The following is a 17336-nucleotide window of genomic DNA, read 5'->3' as shown; positions in this document are numbered from 1 at the left end:
TCCTACGGGCAAAAATACAATAAAAAGACTGTAGAAATCCAGCTGGGAGTTAAGTCATATTCAAGTAACTTAGAGAAAAACAACACTCAGTTTGTTTCTTAAGGCATGATGTTTCCAGTATTCATTTTATTTTCAAATCCAGAAAAAAAATTGTTTTTTTTTTTTGCTTTTTTAATACAAGAAGTTTTGTACAGAACTTTGACTCAGAAATTCATGACGTTTTGCTCTCAATGTTATAGATGTTTAACTATGTAAAAAAATTCACATAATTTAAGTTTAAAGACAGCCTACTTGTGCTTTGTAATTGATTAAAAAATGTGCGCACACTACTATGATATGTCAACCAAATAAGAGCGATACAACATAATAATACACAATGCATCTTAATGTAAGCCAATGTTCACAGCATCTCCAGATAGGCCAAGAATTCATCATTTGGATTGAACTAGCCCGGGAGGAAAAAGCCTGCTTCACACAACCAGTGTGTTCAGTTCTAAAAGATTTCATCTTATAAAAGTTAGAGGGGCACAGGGAAAAAGTCACATCACTGTAATCACCTCATCCTTCTCTCAATAGCTGTTGGAATCATATTTGTCTGCATCAGTACCAAATGATCTAGCACCTTATCCTACATATTATGAATAATTCTTTGATACATGGCACACAAACTGAGTAAAAAAGATTTTATCATAAAAGTGAAGATATTTCAAGAAGTACAAATTTGATGGTACCAGCCATCTGTGGAAGTCACTACCATGAGGCAAAGAGAACATAAATGCAAGTCCCTTGCAGATAAGATAAGAGACAGAAGCGTCTTACACTCCTCCGACTGTCTGGTGCACAAGATTGCACTCATTGCTCTAGTCCACCTGGGTTTGTCGACATTCTCTGGCCTTGGAGAAGAGAGGCACAAATAGGATCAATGATATGAAACCCTTTGATTATTTTAATAAAGCCACATCAACTGAGATTTTATTTACTTTAAATTTCCTTAACCTGTTCCCAGTCTTTGGCTAGTTTCAAATTGGCTGGGGGGAGGGGGGGAACGGGTGGGTGGCGGCAGGGGAAAAAGCAGAATTAAAGGTAACAAAACTGGATTCTTTGGGGTTCCAGGTGAACAAAATTTAAGGCAAGAGTCAGGGTTTTAAGTTCCCAGTTTGCCAAATGGTTCAGATTCATTGGTCTTCATATTTAAATGTAAAAAGACAGCATTCCATTAGGCAGATACCTAACAAATGGCCCTGCCCAAAAGGATAGGAACACACTTCTTCATGGATAATCCAATGGCCATATTTAATAAGTGTTTCAAAGTCCATAGTAAAAAGCTCAGCTTATTAAAAAAAAACTCTTCAAACTTTTGTAGCCTCAGTGGTATAAACTATTTCACTTCTCCCTTTGAAGGAGAACTATAGCTCTAGCGTTATCATGGATGGTATACTACGTCTATGGACAGGAAGTGGAATCCACACCACTAGGGAATATTTGTTGAACCTGAGGAAATGTGAAAGGAGAAAAGTCAGGTGCACAGTGAACCAACTAAAAATGCTTTATGAAAATGGAACAGTTTTAAATGAGTGAATTTATATTGACAATTTTGTAACTGCAATTGCAATAGTATGATATCTACTGTGGGAGAAGAGAGAAGCAAGGTTATTAACAAGATGGCTTGTTTTAACTCATTGGACTTCCTGGGATATTAAAGAAGTTTTAAGAGGCACTGATATGGCCCAAAATTGATGTCTTCCCTCCCCTTTTTCTTTTTTTTGAAAAAAAGAAAAGAAAAGTATGCCAAGCGCATGGAATTCACCCAGTTTCCCAAAGCAAGTTCTTTGGGCCTCTCTTTTTAAACATACATTTGAATTGCCGGGTTCCTGGGCCAGGTGGGGTGCCTTGCTCCATGCTCTCAAAAGAGGATGGGCTAGAAGCCAGCTGTCAGAACATCCTGGACCACACTACCCTCCCCCACAACCCTGCCAGCCCTCAGAGCCTCCCAGATCACAATGTGCAGGGCTCTGGCAGAATTTAAATGGCCTGGGGCAGTGCCCCTTTGTCCCCCGACTGTCGGACGGCCTGTATCCAATCCAAAAGAACACCTTATGTCAAATATTCACAAACAGGCCTGCAATCTGTGACAATGGAAAACAAAGGAAACTTTTTTGGTGAATGGAAATTATTTCCATTTCAAACACTTGTCATGGATCTATGAAGCGGACAGGTTACAAAAAAGTGACATTTTCTTTATGAAAGATTAAAAACAAACATCTTTGCATAAGATGTAGGGTCTTTGGGAATATTTACAATGATGTATGAAAGATTCTGCAAAAAATTCAAATCAGAATTATCAATGTTACTTCAGCATGTTTATGAACAGAATAACGAACAAATCTGTAGCACTTAATTTGTCAATATTTAAGCAGCTAAAATGCTTTCAAAATTTGATTGTTAAAAAGCAGCCCACCATTGCATCAAACAAAAATATTTTTGCTAAAAAGGCATATCTGTGCAGAAGCAAGTCTGATATAATAGTGATGTTTTATCAATAGGCCATTCACTTTATTAAAAAAATTATGATGTAAATTGAATGTGTGGCTTTGTCACATCAATATTAATTCTAATTGCTTTTTCCCCCTCTACTAAATCAACGGAGGCGGCTTTCTGAGAAACACAAAGGGAAGTGGTTTTATTTTTACATTGTACCCTTTGCCACCCAATGACTATTAAAAAATGTTACACTACACTTTCACAAGTTTTCCAAATGCTTCCCAGATCCAGAAAAGTAGAGGTTGATGGTTTTAAGTAGGAAATTGAAAATTTTCACAATATTATAGTCACAAATAGAGTTTTCTGTAGATGATATTCACAAAATGCAATGTGCAAAAGGTTAACATAGTGGAAACAAAATTCAAATTTATATACTATGAAAAATGTGACCACTTGTTCCTTTTGTAAAACAAAATCTTCTGCAACAGTTAGCAATACACATCCAGTATGTCCCAGAGCTGGTAATATTTTTCATCAGACCATACGTAGTGTATAATGATCCTCTGCCATTCAAGCTATTTGAGGGTGTAGACTTCAGTCAATCCATTAATTATGGGTCAGGTACCAGGGACACTTTTACAATAACAAGCACAAAAGTTCAGGCTCTGTGTTAAATAGACCTGTCACTGACAAAGTAAAGATATAATTTACTTCCACCACTTCCTGGCCATAGCTAATCAAGAGTGACACATACAAGGCCCATAGGCCTAATGAAAACTTGATCCTATTCCTCCTCACTTGGTTATGTGAGCTTTTGAGTATATGGTCTAGAAAATCTCCCAAATTGTACATTCTTGTTTGAGGTTAATGCACATTTACTGGAGTGCCCAATCTGCAAGACAAGGCGGCCACATAGGAAACGTGTCAGGAGCACAAAGGCCATCTTGAATCTGAGCATACCTTTTCAACTAAGAATGCACGTAACAGCATATGCTCATACTACTTTCATTGAGTTCTGAACAGAAACTGCTTGGAGTTTGTGGCCATCAGTAATTCAGCCAGATAGGCTTTCTTACTACAACTGCAGCGTGAGCATAGCAAGGCAGGAAGCTGCTATCACTACTTAGACTTTGGGAAGCCAAAAATCAACCCATGAAATTCTACTTTTCCTCCTCCTTGCCTCAGAAAGGAGTCCCATGCCAGTCTATTTCCTAATGCTACATATGGGCCCTGATTTTCCTCTGGAATGCAAGCATCCAGTTCTCACTGAGTCGAGTGGAAAGGGTGTAAGTTTGCATGGGGCAGATCCTTGTCCTATTTCTGATTTTTATAGGAAAATAAAACTGGGTCATCTTACAGATAAGTGGAAGTATGGGATTCCGTGAACGAATTAGCCATATGCAACATGTTCATCAGCATATGAATACAGACACATGCACATTTTCTGAAATGATCTCGTTTGAAGCATTTTTTCATTAATATGGATCTTATGAAATTTCTCTGTTTCCAGTTATATTTCGATATTCAAAAATGAAGCTGTATGGTCACGATTTATCAGTTTATCAAGATGGCGATCAGGGCTAGTATTCATTTTCACCTTTGAAAAAAAGGTTTGCCATCAGATTGCCTGTTTTTGAGATTTGCACTTAGAGGAAGGGAGATGGGAAGAGCGTGTTTTCTATGCAATAGCCCCATGGGTGATCAAATCCAGCAATGGTCATCCACCATTACATACATGAGGGCCCATTCAAAATTGCACAGACTTCCCTCACATTACCTTCCCACACCAGCATACTTAACATAAAACTTTGTGATATGTTGCAGCACAATATACTACAGCTAATGCTTTTACAAAGTCAGTGTAAAAATGCACTGCAATTGTCACAAAGCTGTAATACAAAAATATTTAGTCTATCACCTGAAATGAGCTCTGAAAATGCCTCTACAAAAGGACACTGAATTACCAATTCATTATCCTGCTTACAGCTTTGTTTCTTTACAGTTATAATTTCCCTTTTTCCAGAATTGATTCTAGACATACTCCATCATAAAAAGTGATTAAAAAATGTGTTTTACAAGTCATGCTGCCCCAGATATGAAATGACTCTCTGTTGCTAGAGATAAAGTATAATATAACATTTATTTTATGAAACAATCTAGTCTTACCAGGCACCATTTGAACAGTGAAAATCCTTGAGATGTTTAAGGTGTAGTGCAGAAATCCAGTATTATTTCCCTCTGGAAGATGCAAAACAATCACTACATATTAGCTCGATTTTGTCTTAAAAATCTGACTGTTGTGAATTTAACATCCTTTGTTTAAAAACAAGAATCCAAAGGATTTGTGCAAGTCAGGGATTAAGTCACATTTTTCTTCTTTTTTTTTTTTAAACAAAACAATGTAAAAGTCCATTTGATGCTTGCAAAACCAAGGTACTAAATGATATGGCTTCCCCCATATAATGCTGTCATTTCACTTCACTTGTGTTATTATGCTTCAACCTACTTTGAGTAAATCTGACAGTGAGATGTATCAAGAAGCATTGTGGCTTTTTGAGACATACAACATGGGAACTATGACAAAACTAAAGCTCATGCCCATGAGTGATTTGGTATCAAATATGAACTTCAGTTTCCAAAAGTAAACAGATAAACAGATAAAAGGTTAAAGTAACATGGAAAACCTCAGGAGCTGGCAATTTCAAGTGACCTGTGCGAGTTCCAATTTTATACTGCTATTCGTTAAGTAAACAACCCCCCATTAAGTTGTACACAAGTAACGTAGCTGTCTTCACTCAAATGTAAGAGTGTCGGTCCTAAAATAGCAACGAAGGGTCCTGTGGCACCTTATAGACTAACAGAAAAGTTTTGAGCATGAGCTTTCATGAGCACAGACTCACTTCGGAATAAAAACCACATTGGGTTATTTTACATGTAGGTGTGGAAGACAGAAAGAGCAATCTAGCGATACAGCAAACCACATCTGAATAGGCAAAACAGGGGTTTCATGGGAATTAAGTCATTTGAGTGAATGAGGACTGAAAAACTAAAAACAACTGTGTTTATCGTAGGAATGAGGTACATAGTTTCAGCGAAGGATGTGTCGTACACCTCAGACTCAGAGAGAGGCTGTCTCCAAAGGAACTAGACCAGTTTCTTTTATCATGGGAACAACTACTCAATAATTACATTACTTTTTTTTCAAGCTTACCCTACTAATTTCTTTCCTTAGGTGAAAAACTATCCAAAACACATTGAAGCAAAGGTGTCTGGTCCCTGAAAAAAAGACCCTTCTACATTCTGAAGGGAAAGTGCCAGATATTAAACCTGGTGACCAGACTTTAAGCTCCTGATGCATTACAGTAAACATGTTTAAAGTGATCAAGTCCTCCAACACAGAGGCAGGAAGTAGCTTTTGTTACTACTGTTAGGCACATGAACAATGATGTAGTGCGATTTACATTCTTTTTATGATTTTCCATAGCGTGTGCCCTCAGAATTCAGCAAGGGAAAAATTGCATTCAATCATATAAGGGCGTAATTTTGTGTTTTATCCGGAAATAGTCTAGGCTAGTACACCAATGTCAGTTGGAAAAGGTCGTGCATTTATTTTTTTTAATCCTGTATCAGTGTCTCTCTTGTAATTAGCTAGCCTTTTGTTAATAGTCTGTTTTATAGATCAAGATGGGTACAGTAATTTAGTAGGCACACACAGGTACCAAGGAGTCAGAAAATGGCAGCAAAAGTCAACCACATAGCAAATATCTTTACAGTACAGTACATAAAAGATTTTTTAAAATGTGTATAGATTTCCTAAATTATTGCCTAATGCTTCAGAAGGCAGTATTTACCAAACGCTGAAGCCTCAAAATGCTACAAACCCATTTATCACCATCTTGGAATGTGCTAAAACTGGTTGGTCTGAACATTAAGAGGAGCCACATTTGGGTTGGAACACAAAAATCTGATCTTCAGTCCATCTCTCTCTGGATGAGATTCACTAGGCCTCAGGAGTAATCTGATACAGCACAAGAATTAAATCAAAACAGAAACAATCACCATAAATACCTAGCAAGGTGGATCTACTAGAGCAGATACACTTCTCCGATGAACTGTAAGTGGTGCCGGTTTCATGGAGTACTACAACTTGGTTTAATTATTTTTTTTCCTTTCTTTCTTTCTCTCTCTCTCTCTCTTTTTTTTTTTTTTTTTAAAAGTGCTTTCTCCATGGATCAATGCTCCACTTATAGTTCTAAGCATCATTACAGGTTTTCATTGTTTAAAATGACAGACTTCTGCCTTACACACAAACTTCATTGCCTTTGCCACGTGTTTCTATTTGTGACGTTAGAGAAATATCAGATCAGGCAAATCCCAAGGGACAGTTTACATTTGTGTTTTGTTTCTGCAGATCTCCATCACAGATGGAACTTTTGCTTGTCATTTCTTGGAGCCAATCCGTAATCAGTAAAAATAAGAGCAGTGAAAATAAATCCCACGTGTTTAGAGGAGAAGGAATGGAGAATCAACAAACAAGCAGAATCAGTTTTCCACTGGGGTTGGATTTGCTAAGGGCTGGCTCACAATGACTTGCACTACATAATCCTTCGGAATTTTCAGCTCCTCCAGTTTCATTTTGTCAGCGAGTGGCCTGCCTGAGAAGAACCAGCGCTGGCTGCTGGGCTCCACTCCTTCCACCGTATACAATCGCCTCTTCATGTGATACACTGTGTCCATGCTGCGGACCATAAGTTTGAGGTCTTTGCCTGTAGAGAGGCGCAAGCGAAGCTGGCATTCATGTCCAGAATTGGGCGGTGGATCAGGAATATCTAGAGTCTCCAGGTCTCCCTTCTCCTCTATCATGTTAATAGGTGGGGCCAGGCAGTAGACTGGAAGCTGGTATCTGTTGCCCAGTTCATCATAGCACTCTGTAAGAGCACCTTTGGGAAACAGAAAAAATTTGTATAAACAGATGCATTTTACACTGAAATCAAACTAGAGGCGATCTCTAAAACATTTGTTTCTGTTAATAGAAAAATGGTAGACTGCATTATATGAGTGTGATTAAAATGACAAAGTTTTGGATGTAAGTTTACACTGCAGGAAAAGCTTCAAAATGGCCATATCTAAGAATACTAATGAAGCACTGAAATGAATATTCAGCGCCTCATTAGCACGCTGCTGGCCGCAGCACTTTGAAAGTGCCGTGTTTCGCTCACATGCAGCTCATCTACATGGGGCCCCATTTCAAAAGGACCTTGCAAACATCAAAATATTCCTATTCCTACGGAATAAGGGGATTTCAACGTTTGCAGGGTCCTTTCAAACAGGGTCCCATCTAGACAAGCCGCACGTGAGCAAAATGCGGCACTTCGGAAGTGCTGTGGCCAGCAGCATGCTGATGAGGCGCTAAATAGTTGTTTCAGCGCCTCATTAGTGTTCTTCCATTTGGCCATTAGCACGGCCATTTCGAAGCTTTTCCTAAGTGTAGACTTAGCCTATATTGTCTGAAATGCCCAGAGTTAGAATCCTTTTTCTCCAAAACCTCTGGATAGTGCCCACCACAATGAGAACAAAAATACCTTTCAGCATTCACTGTTAAAGCAGAAAGGAAACTTGTTTGCAGTCTTGGATATGGCATTCCCTCACTATTGAGGTTGTAAATGAGGTTCAACAGACAACTCAGAAACTATAACTTACATTTACAAAGTTATTAATATGAATTATAGTCTGTATATTGCAAGACATGCTCCTCACCATGGGACTTTAGAGAATTACATGAGAAAAATATGGCAAAGCTACATTTTTAGCACTTATGTTTTCATTTAAAGTAAATTACAGCCAGAATTCAAATTTGATTACTTATGTCATATATCACATTCATGCAGTTAGTTAGGAAAATGAAATACAGCAGAAACCAGCTTTTGGTTTCCTAAACTGGAGCAGAAATCCTCTCAGTTACTGGAGTCAAAAAAGCATACATTTGCACACAAAGGAAATACTACTACTTTGTCTTGCATTTACTTCAGTGTTTCCTAAACTAATTTGCTCATGGAACACTTTTGGACTTGGAATATATTGACAGAACACATACATGATGGTCTGGGGGATCTGGTGGTTCATATCGAAAAATTGCCACACGTAACGCTCAAAAGTTCATTTAAAAGAGTTAGGTTTTTAAAATGTGTTTTATTTTACAAAGAATAAAAAACAACAAAAGAAAATCATCTGAATGAATAACTAAGGTTCTTCTGACAGGAGGATGGTTAGCAATTAAGTATAAAAATTAAAAATGCAGTACAAACCCAAAACAAAAAATCAATATAACAGCCGAAAGAAGGATGGTTAGTGTCATTCTTTAGCACAATATCGGTCAAAAAAGAACTGCCTTTCCTTAAAGCTTAAAAACATTTTTAGGAAAAAGAAATGCAAAACAAATTCGGTATGGACAAATATTTTTACGTTTTTCATTTTTATAAGTTTGTTATTTTTACATAAAACTACAGGAAAATTAAAATAAATAACATTCGAGAGTTTTTTAAAATGGGAAGTGTTTTTCGCATCTGTTTTTTGGCAAGAGTTGTATGACAAATGTACTATTATGAATGTGTTATAAATATTAACATACACACAATCTAAATACTATTCAAATACCTTAGTATTTTGATATCCACAATTTCTTATTTTAGAAGAAAAAATAACCCTAGCATTGAAATTTTTTCCCTGAACATCTATTCACATTGCATGCAACACTGTTTGGGATATGCTGACTGACCTGATTGTAATGAAATTTCTCATTCTTGCCCATAGATGGGGCACATGCACTTGGAAGATTATCCATCTTTTTGTAGTTACAAATGTTTGAAGATGAGCCAAGTCCCTGAGCTACAGAATATTTTAAAAACTCTTTGACTCTGCAGTTCTTCACACACCACCCCAACTGTTCCCCATTAGAAATTAGGCCTTTTTTAGTTGGAGGCTTTTTTCCATGCTGTCACTGAGTTGTTTTAAACATCCCTGTTTGGTTGATCAGCAAAAATCATTGCAACATGAAATTACAACTTGGGGACATATTGCATAGTTCTTTCCTTTCATTCTAACAGTCACATCTGATGCTGTGAACTACTTTCTTTGAAACGGAAACCTACACAGTCTTTTTAAAGATTGTTTTTTAAAGATATTTTTAGCTCTTTCCTCACCAACATAAGTTAACCACACAATGAGCATGGACTCATTAAAATGCAGTTTTTCCAAGAGCTGTCACATTTCAGGACTTTCATCTCTATTTGCATGAACAGCACCAATCATTATACAGGTTGGACCTCTCTAATCCGGCACCCTTGGGACTTGCTGGATGCGAGAATTTGCTGGGCCATGGGAGGGCGATATTGCCTATCAGCATTATCAACACTTCCACTGCTTACTGGGCTCTTAGAAATCATTTAGAGGAAACAAAGAGAGCAAGGAATTGTGCCTGGAACAAATTTTATGGGACCATGGGAAACTTGGCCACACTCATGATAAGTGATTATCCAGCTAATTTCAAGCATGCCAGATTATGGCTGTTGCTAGACAAGAGAGTTCCAGAGTAGAGAGGTTCAACCTGTTCTGTGGGTTTCAGAAGAAATCCACTGGAATATGACTTTCCAACAGCAATGTATGTTTTAAAAAAGCAAACAAAACATGAAAGAATGGTATTTTGATTAGACAAACTTCTATGAGAAATGAAGCACTTCTAGTCATTGGCAAAGTTGTACTGAACTTGTAGGTGATAGCTGTCTCCCCAAACTGCGTTTTCGCCTGTAGTAGATTTCTTCCCCCTAAAACGTTCAGAAGGGCAGCTCCACTAGATGAAGGAAGATAAATGGCTACACTATCCATTCTAATCTTGCACTGCCACATATCCTACACTAAACCAAGCAGGACTAACTACGACTTTATCTATAGCTCTGCTGGTGCTTTGTATGAAAGTATGACAGGAAAAACTCTTTCAGTTCTCATGGCCCAAAGCTGGGGTTTTTGTTCTTTTTATTGCCTTGAAAAAGTATACATTTTTATTTCGAGTAACTAATCAAGTGTAGCAAATATCCAACACTGCAAGGTTAATTTTCCCTGGGAACAATACATTTATTTTTGAGTGCTTTGCTACACACAACCAAACAAGTTGTGTGGGCCCAAGAAAGCCAAACTATTTACCATTCTCAGTTTAAAAAATTGCCCTAAAAGTAAGCTATTTCAGTCTGTGGCAGGACAGGGGCATCAAGGGGTTAGCATGAAACACAATGGTAGCATACAATTGAAAAGGCTTGCCCATAGATTTCTTCATGAGTCACATTCCTTCTTCATTTGAACCAACACCAATGCCAACACATATTCTATAAACAGCAAGTTGCTTAATCATAGTCAAGTAAACAATATTAAAAACTAACTACAGGTAACTTGGAATACTTTTCTTGGAATATGCACTCAATTCTTTGAAAGAGGTATCTGAAGTTGCCATCTTGTGCTGAAAATTGCAGTCTCATGCTAGGGTTTGGAATGGCTTAAGACGGGTCTGCAAGTGAAACTGCGAGAAAAACCAGTGTGTCAAATTCAGTTACAATATCAATCCTGCAAGAGCTGCAATGGACATAAATATGAGACAGTCCTTAATAAATAACATCAAACTGTGCTTTTTTAACACCCCTATTTTAATAACAGCATGCACACAATTAGTGTACCAATTAGAAAGGTGAGTTACCCCCATCTCCACGCTTTACCTGCCTCAGCCCCCAAATCTGCCCCCACTCCCCAGGCTTTACCCCCCCATCACACTCCCCACCTCGCAGCCAGGCTTAACTCCTCTCATCCCCAGCCTCCCCCCAGCCCCAGGATTAACCCCACTGAGCCCCATCCTCCCTCCTCTACCCCCAGGACTAACTTGCCTCAGCGTGTGCAGCTTCTCTGCTGCTCCCCACTACCTTCTTGGTGGGTTGTGCAGCTCCCGTAGGGGCAGACTCAACTGCCCCGACACTCCTGCTGGCTGACTTCTGCCCATGTGGGGTGTCCCCCTGCTGGGCGGCTTTCACTTCCTGGCTCCCTGCTGCCTGACTGCTCAGCAGCTCCAGAGCTGCCACTGCTTAAACGGAATTTATTTTAAATAAATAAATTCTGTTTAAAACAGCAGTTGCCTCCAGAGTTGCAAGAGGAGGCAGTGGCGGCCCCTCTTGGAGCTGCAAGTTCCTCCTTAAACAGCTGCAGGTTGCCAACCCCTGGTTTAAGAGAAACTAAGTATAAAGCAATTTATTTGGAACCCCGACCTGAAAACTTTTAATTCTCCTTCACCATTGTGACATTTTTAAGATTCTTGGAAATCTTTAAATGTGCCAATGCAGCTGCGCCAAGCCAGCACCTCTGGTAAAGATGTTCTGCCGATGGGAGAGAGAGCTCTCCTGTTCATATGAAAACACCGCTTTAGTGAACGACAGAGGCTATGACAGCAGGAGAAAACTCACCCACTGACACAGTGTTATAGGCACTTATAATTGCTGCTACTCACGTAGTTTAAGGGTGTGGTTTATTCACACTCCGAATGCTGTAAATTTTGCGGACACAGGCTGTAGCACAGAAATATTTATTTAACTAGGAACAAATCAACATGAAAGCAGATTAGATAAAACTGAAGTATCCTCTGACAAATATCAGAGAGGTAGCCGAGTTAGTCTGTATCTTCAAAAACAACAAGAAGTCCTGTGTCACTTTATAGACTAAAAGATATTTTGGAGCATAAGCTTTTGTGGGCAAAGACCTGCTTTGTCAGATGCAACAGATACAACTGAAGCATCCTCTGACAAAGCTGGTTGTCATCGGATGGAAGTTCATTGTCATAGGCCCACTCCAGACTTTATGAAAACTGACTTATGAATATGAATAATTAAAGATGATTTATGCAAAATGCATCATATATCACTTTTAAAATTACAATATACTGAGTTTGTTTATCCTATTTTTGTGCATATATAATTCTTGTATGTGAAGTTAGAAATATGAAGTATGACCCTGCTTTTAATTCTAAAATGTGCTAACAAGGGCCATTAGTGATACTTTAGGAACTTAATAGCTAATTACTCAAACCAATGACCTGTGAATAGTTTTGTTTTTTCCTTTAAGTCCAAAATGTGGTTGGTTCTAGAAAGTTGTGTGACCAAGTCACCTGATACTGGAATCCATCTTGAATCTAGCATTTTTGCATAGAGAGGGCCCAGGTCGAAAAGAATCAACTCTGAACTGAAATAAGAATAATTGTTTAGGGTAAGAATTTGCATCTATCAAGTTTCTTAAAATTAGTTGGTGTCTTTTGTTGATTTTAATTTAGGAACTTACCTTGATCTGTTTTCACTTCCAAGCACTTAAATCCTACTTTTTACATTTAAAACACTTGTGTTTGTTATGAAGCACAGTGTAAATAATTTGTGGGGGGCAACCACTGTACACCTTTCTCTTTCATTGATAAAGGGAGTGGACATCTTTATGAGCCTTCTCTGTGTAAAGCCTTTTACATAGAGTAAGGCGGATTTATTTGAGATTTTGGTTCCTTTTGTGGGTTTGGTTTCCTGGATGCTGTTAAGAGACTTATAGAAGAGTACTCCCAGATCTGAGCAGGTTCACTGTCCGTGCAGCTCTGCTGGGGGGGGGGGGGGGGAGGCAGTTACCCCAATTCTGTGTTGGCTGGGGGGAGACCAGAGCTTCTGGCCCAGCAAGACAGGGTGGTGGGGAGCCCAAGAAGGCAGGAAGGGGGGCATCAACAGCTTGATTACCACACTGGGAGACAACCCCAAGAGGATTTCTGTAATACAATCCATCACACAATATACTTAGAGTGTTATGCATTTAACATTATTTGCTGAATGCCACAAATACTTAGCATAATAAATAACAGAAGACAGCATGTGTCTTTGTTACAAGGAGCTTTCAGTCTGCTCAAATAAAAAAAAACAGAACTATGTCAATGTCTACACTACATCATAAAGTTGATTTTAAGTAATTTAGCTTGATTTTACAATGCAACTGTCTTAACTGCAAATACCATTAGGCTGACTTTCTTGTCCCCATGCAGCGTAATGCCAAGTTCAAATTTTTAAAAGGTCAAATTAATGTTAGCGTGGAAACAGCATTACTTTAAATCAATTTTATTGGCCTCCAGAGGTATCCCACAATGTCCCACGTGTCCGTTCTGGCAGCTTTCACCTCTGCTGCTCTCTAGGTGTGCAGCAAGTAGGTAACAGGAAGCCTGGGAATTTGAATTCTTTTTCTTTCTGACCCAGTGTGGATGGTGCACCTCAGGAGCCATCACATCTAGCCATCATGAGTTCTCAGGGTCCTAGGTCTGATCTGAGTTCTCAGGGTCACAAAAGAGCCCCAACATGGAGCCGTAATGAGATTCTGGATCTCACTTTGTGTGGGATGACGAATCTGTGATGAGCAGACTGCGAATCAGCAAAAGAAACGTGAGCATTTATGGGAAGATTTCCCAGGGCATGATGGAGAAAGTGTATGCCAGGGATGTTCAGCAACACCTGGCCAAAATCAAGGATTTCAGGCAGAATTATCAGAAGGTGAGAGAAGGCAACAGGTGATCTGGGACCTTGCCCAGAACATGCCTCTATCATGGGCAGTTTGATGCCATTCTTGGGAGGGACTCAACCATGCTTCTCGAGGGCAGAATGGACTCCTGAGGAGACCATCCTCAGGTCTCTGGTGAGACCCAAGAGGTTGAGGAAGAGGTGGAGGCCAATGACGAGGAAGATGCCACCACACAGAAGAAGCCCAAGGAAGCTGATCCTGCCAACTCAGAGCTCTTTGTCTCCCTGCAGACAGTCCCCTAATTGGCACCTGATACTCCAGAGTCCAGCAGTGCTAGAGAGGGCTCTTCTGTTGGGCATATTTTCTAAACTGATACAAGTGGGTTGTGGGTTAGGTCTGGCAGATCTATGCTTCTTAGAACAGCTTGTTAATATTTCTGGGAATGGAACACTTATTCTTTCTGGAGATATCCACAAAGGTCTCAGCCACGTACTCTTATTTTTCACATGAGGTTTTTGGGGAGGTGTGATTTATTCTGGCTTCCACAATAGCACACCTTGCCATACCAAGCAATCAGTAAGTAACCTGGCATCATGGCACCACACAGCATTCCGGCAAATTTTCCAACCCTGTGCTCACAGCTCACACACACATTTTCTTTTTCACTCTGTTATTCTTAGGAGGCTGATGTCTCTTATTGCAACCTAGAAGCAGCATGGGAAGTTTCATTAAAGATTGTCCCCTGAACATTATTGCACCTCCTTGCAGCTACACGGGTCTTCTCCCCTTCCATCACCCTGCTGGAAGGCTCCCTGGCTCCCCCCCACAACCACAAGGCTATGAAATATTTATGAGGAGCTGCCAAGGAAGTCTTTTTTCCAGGCTTTACTTTTTACAGGGCTTTATTTCAATACCGCCCCGCCCCCGCCCCCCGCCATCCATAAGCCACCAGGATCTTACCATGTCCACAATGAAATCGTCTGGATAACTAACAGCTTCTGTTCTGCAAAGGCTGATTCACTGTCATCCTGAAGAAGCCAAAAGTGGTCTTCGAAAACAAAAGTGGCAGTGATTGTCAAACAGAGACCCATTAATTGTATGGGTCAGTGTGCTGTGTTGCATTTAAAAACTGTATCTAAATTTTGACCTTGACTGTCTTCAACAGGCAGTGTGAGTTGGGGAGATGAAGTTGGTGCAATGTACCACAGGGAAAGATCCAAACAGGTCGCCATCCTGCAGCAGCTTGAAAAGGCAGAGAGGGAGTGAGCCAAAGCTGCTGCTGACAGAAAGTGGACCCAGCAGTGGTGACAGAAAGCAGACCCAGCAGTGGTGACAGCATGCTCCAGTGCAGGAACAAGGACTCTAGCACTCCTGACAACTGTCAAGGAGGAAACAGACAACCTGCAGTCCATGCTAGCACTGCGGAGGGACAACCACCACAGCACTCTCAGTTATCAGCCTCCCCTTGATATTGCTAGGCCCCCCCAACCCCTATGTCACTGGCCCCAAATGTAAGGGTGTGGGGAAGAGGGCAAGGATGGTCTTGCAGTCCACTCCAAGAACCTCTCCACACTGCAAAAGTCTGACTTTCTACCACCTGTGATGTCAAGATTCCCTTCTTTTTCCTACTCTCTAACCCTCAACCCCTAAATAAAACGAACCATATTGTTGTTTTCTGGTTCACATGGGGTGGGGTGCAATTGGAAGTGATTTCACAAAGGTCAAGCACAGGTAATTGTGTGTGGGGCTGGTATTGCAATAGCTAAAGGCAGCAGATTCATGTGTCTGTCTGCTCATTCACAAAGCTATTTTTCAAAGCCTCCCTGATCGCCATTGCTTCTGCATTGCTGAATGCCCTTGTGCCTGGCTATGCATAAGCACTGCCTAGCCTAGGGCATAATCCTCTGCAATCTAGGTTGGCATGAAAATTTGCCCCTTTGAGTCACAAATATGGAGACTGCAGTACGCTGCAACCATGGGGGCAGGGGGAGATGTTGGCTTTGGCAGAGGTCCAAAAGGCATCTGAATCTGGCTTTTAAGTATCCAAAGGCACTTTCCCAACTTTCCCAAAGGCACCCTTCCCAACTATCCCATGTAGATGTTGGTGAAACAACCTTGGTGATCCACCAGTGCCTGCACCCCTTGCTGTTTATGTACTCTGGTGCCAGGTGGTCTGGGACCTGGATGGAGATGTGCATTCCTTCTATCACCCCACCACAGTTAGGAAACCCTATGGCAACAAAGCCATTCACTATGTCCTGCACATTTCCCAGAGTCATGGTCTTTTGCTTCAGACAGGCACAGATTGTCTTGGTTACCTGGATCACTGTGGCCCTCACTATAGATCTGTCCACCCCAAACTGATTTTCTACTGACCAGTAGCTGTCAGGCATTGCCAACTTCCACAAAGCAATTGCCACTCACTTGTAAGCTGTCAAAGCAGGTCTCATTCTGGTACTGCTGTGCTTCAGGGAAGGAGACAGCAAATCACAAAGTTCCATGAAAGTGGACTTGCTCATGTGGAAATTCTGCAGCCACTGCTGGTTGTCCCAGACCTCCAAAACAACGCAGTTCCACTAGTGTGTGCTGGTTTCATGTCTCCAGAATCAGCACTCCACTGCAAGCAATGCATTCAAGGCAGCCAGCAGCTCTGCATTCCTGGCCTCCAGTTCTGCAATATCATCATCATCATCATCCAAATCATCTGCATCCACTTCATCCTTCCATTGGCTATGTCTAATAAAATACTGCACAACACTTTGGGAAGTAGTCATAACACACCATACAACAACTCTAAGCTGTTCAGGATCCATGCTATCTCTGTGCAGCGATGTGAGGCAGCACAGACTTTGGAAAAATGGCCCCAAAAATGATGCAAAATTCCTTGGGCCATTTGTTTTCCCATGGCAGGGGAAGGGGGGCAATTGCACTCTGGGATGATGACATCAGACACCCACAAGCAATTGCGGTGCATTTTTTCTCATAACACAATGGCACAAAACCCCAGAATGCAAAGGGGCTGCTGGCACAGTGGATCAGGTACCCACAATGCATTGCTGACACAGTCAAACCTAGATAAGGCAATGGACCTGCACTAGACTTTCTGGACATTTGTGCCATCTTCAACTTCATAAAATCTAGTGGTATAGATTTCATGTGAACAAATTTTACTATTTTGTAGTGTAGACATAGCCTTAGAAACTAGAAACCACATTTTCAGTGTAGTTCTGATCCCATTTAAGCATCTAATCTACACAGATATTTATGAAACAAATGTAGTCTTTGGACTAAGG

At 40.4% G+C, this 17336-nt stretch overlaps 1 protein-coding gene across 1 annotated transcript in view; it reads right to left on the bottom strand.

The window, feature by feature from the left end:
• Nucleotides 1-118: 118 nt before the first annotated feature.
• Nucleotides 119-17336, bottom strand: part of UBTD2 (ubiquitin domain containing 2) — a 110049-nt gene continuing 92831 nt past the window's right edge. The window contains exon 3 of the mRNA XM_075009672.1: nt 119-7421. Coding sequence (XP_074865773.1) covers nt 7024-7421 — 398 coding nt within the window. The 3' untranslated portion in view covers nt 119-7023. The remainder of the gene's footprint in view (nt 7422-17336) is intronic.

This window comes from Carettochelys insculpta, chromosome 15, assembly GCF_033958435.1.
Source record: "Carettochelys insculpta isolate YL-2023 chromosome 15, ASM3395843v1, whole genome shotgun sequence".
NCBI classification, from domain to species: Eukaryota; Metazoa; Chordata; order Testudines; family Carettochelyidae; genus Carettochelys; species Carettochelys insculpta.
Note: the sequence above shows the minus strand (reverse complement) of the source record. Positions and strands in the feature narration are given on the sequence as shown.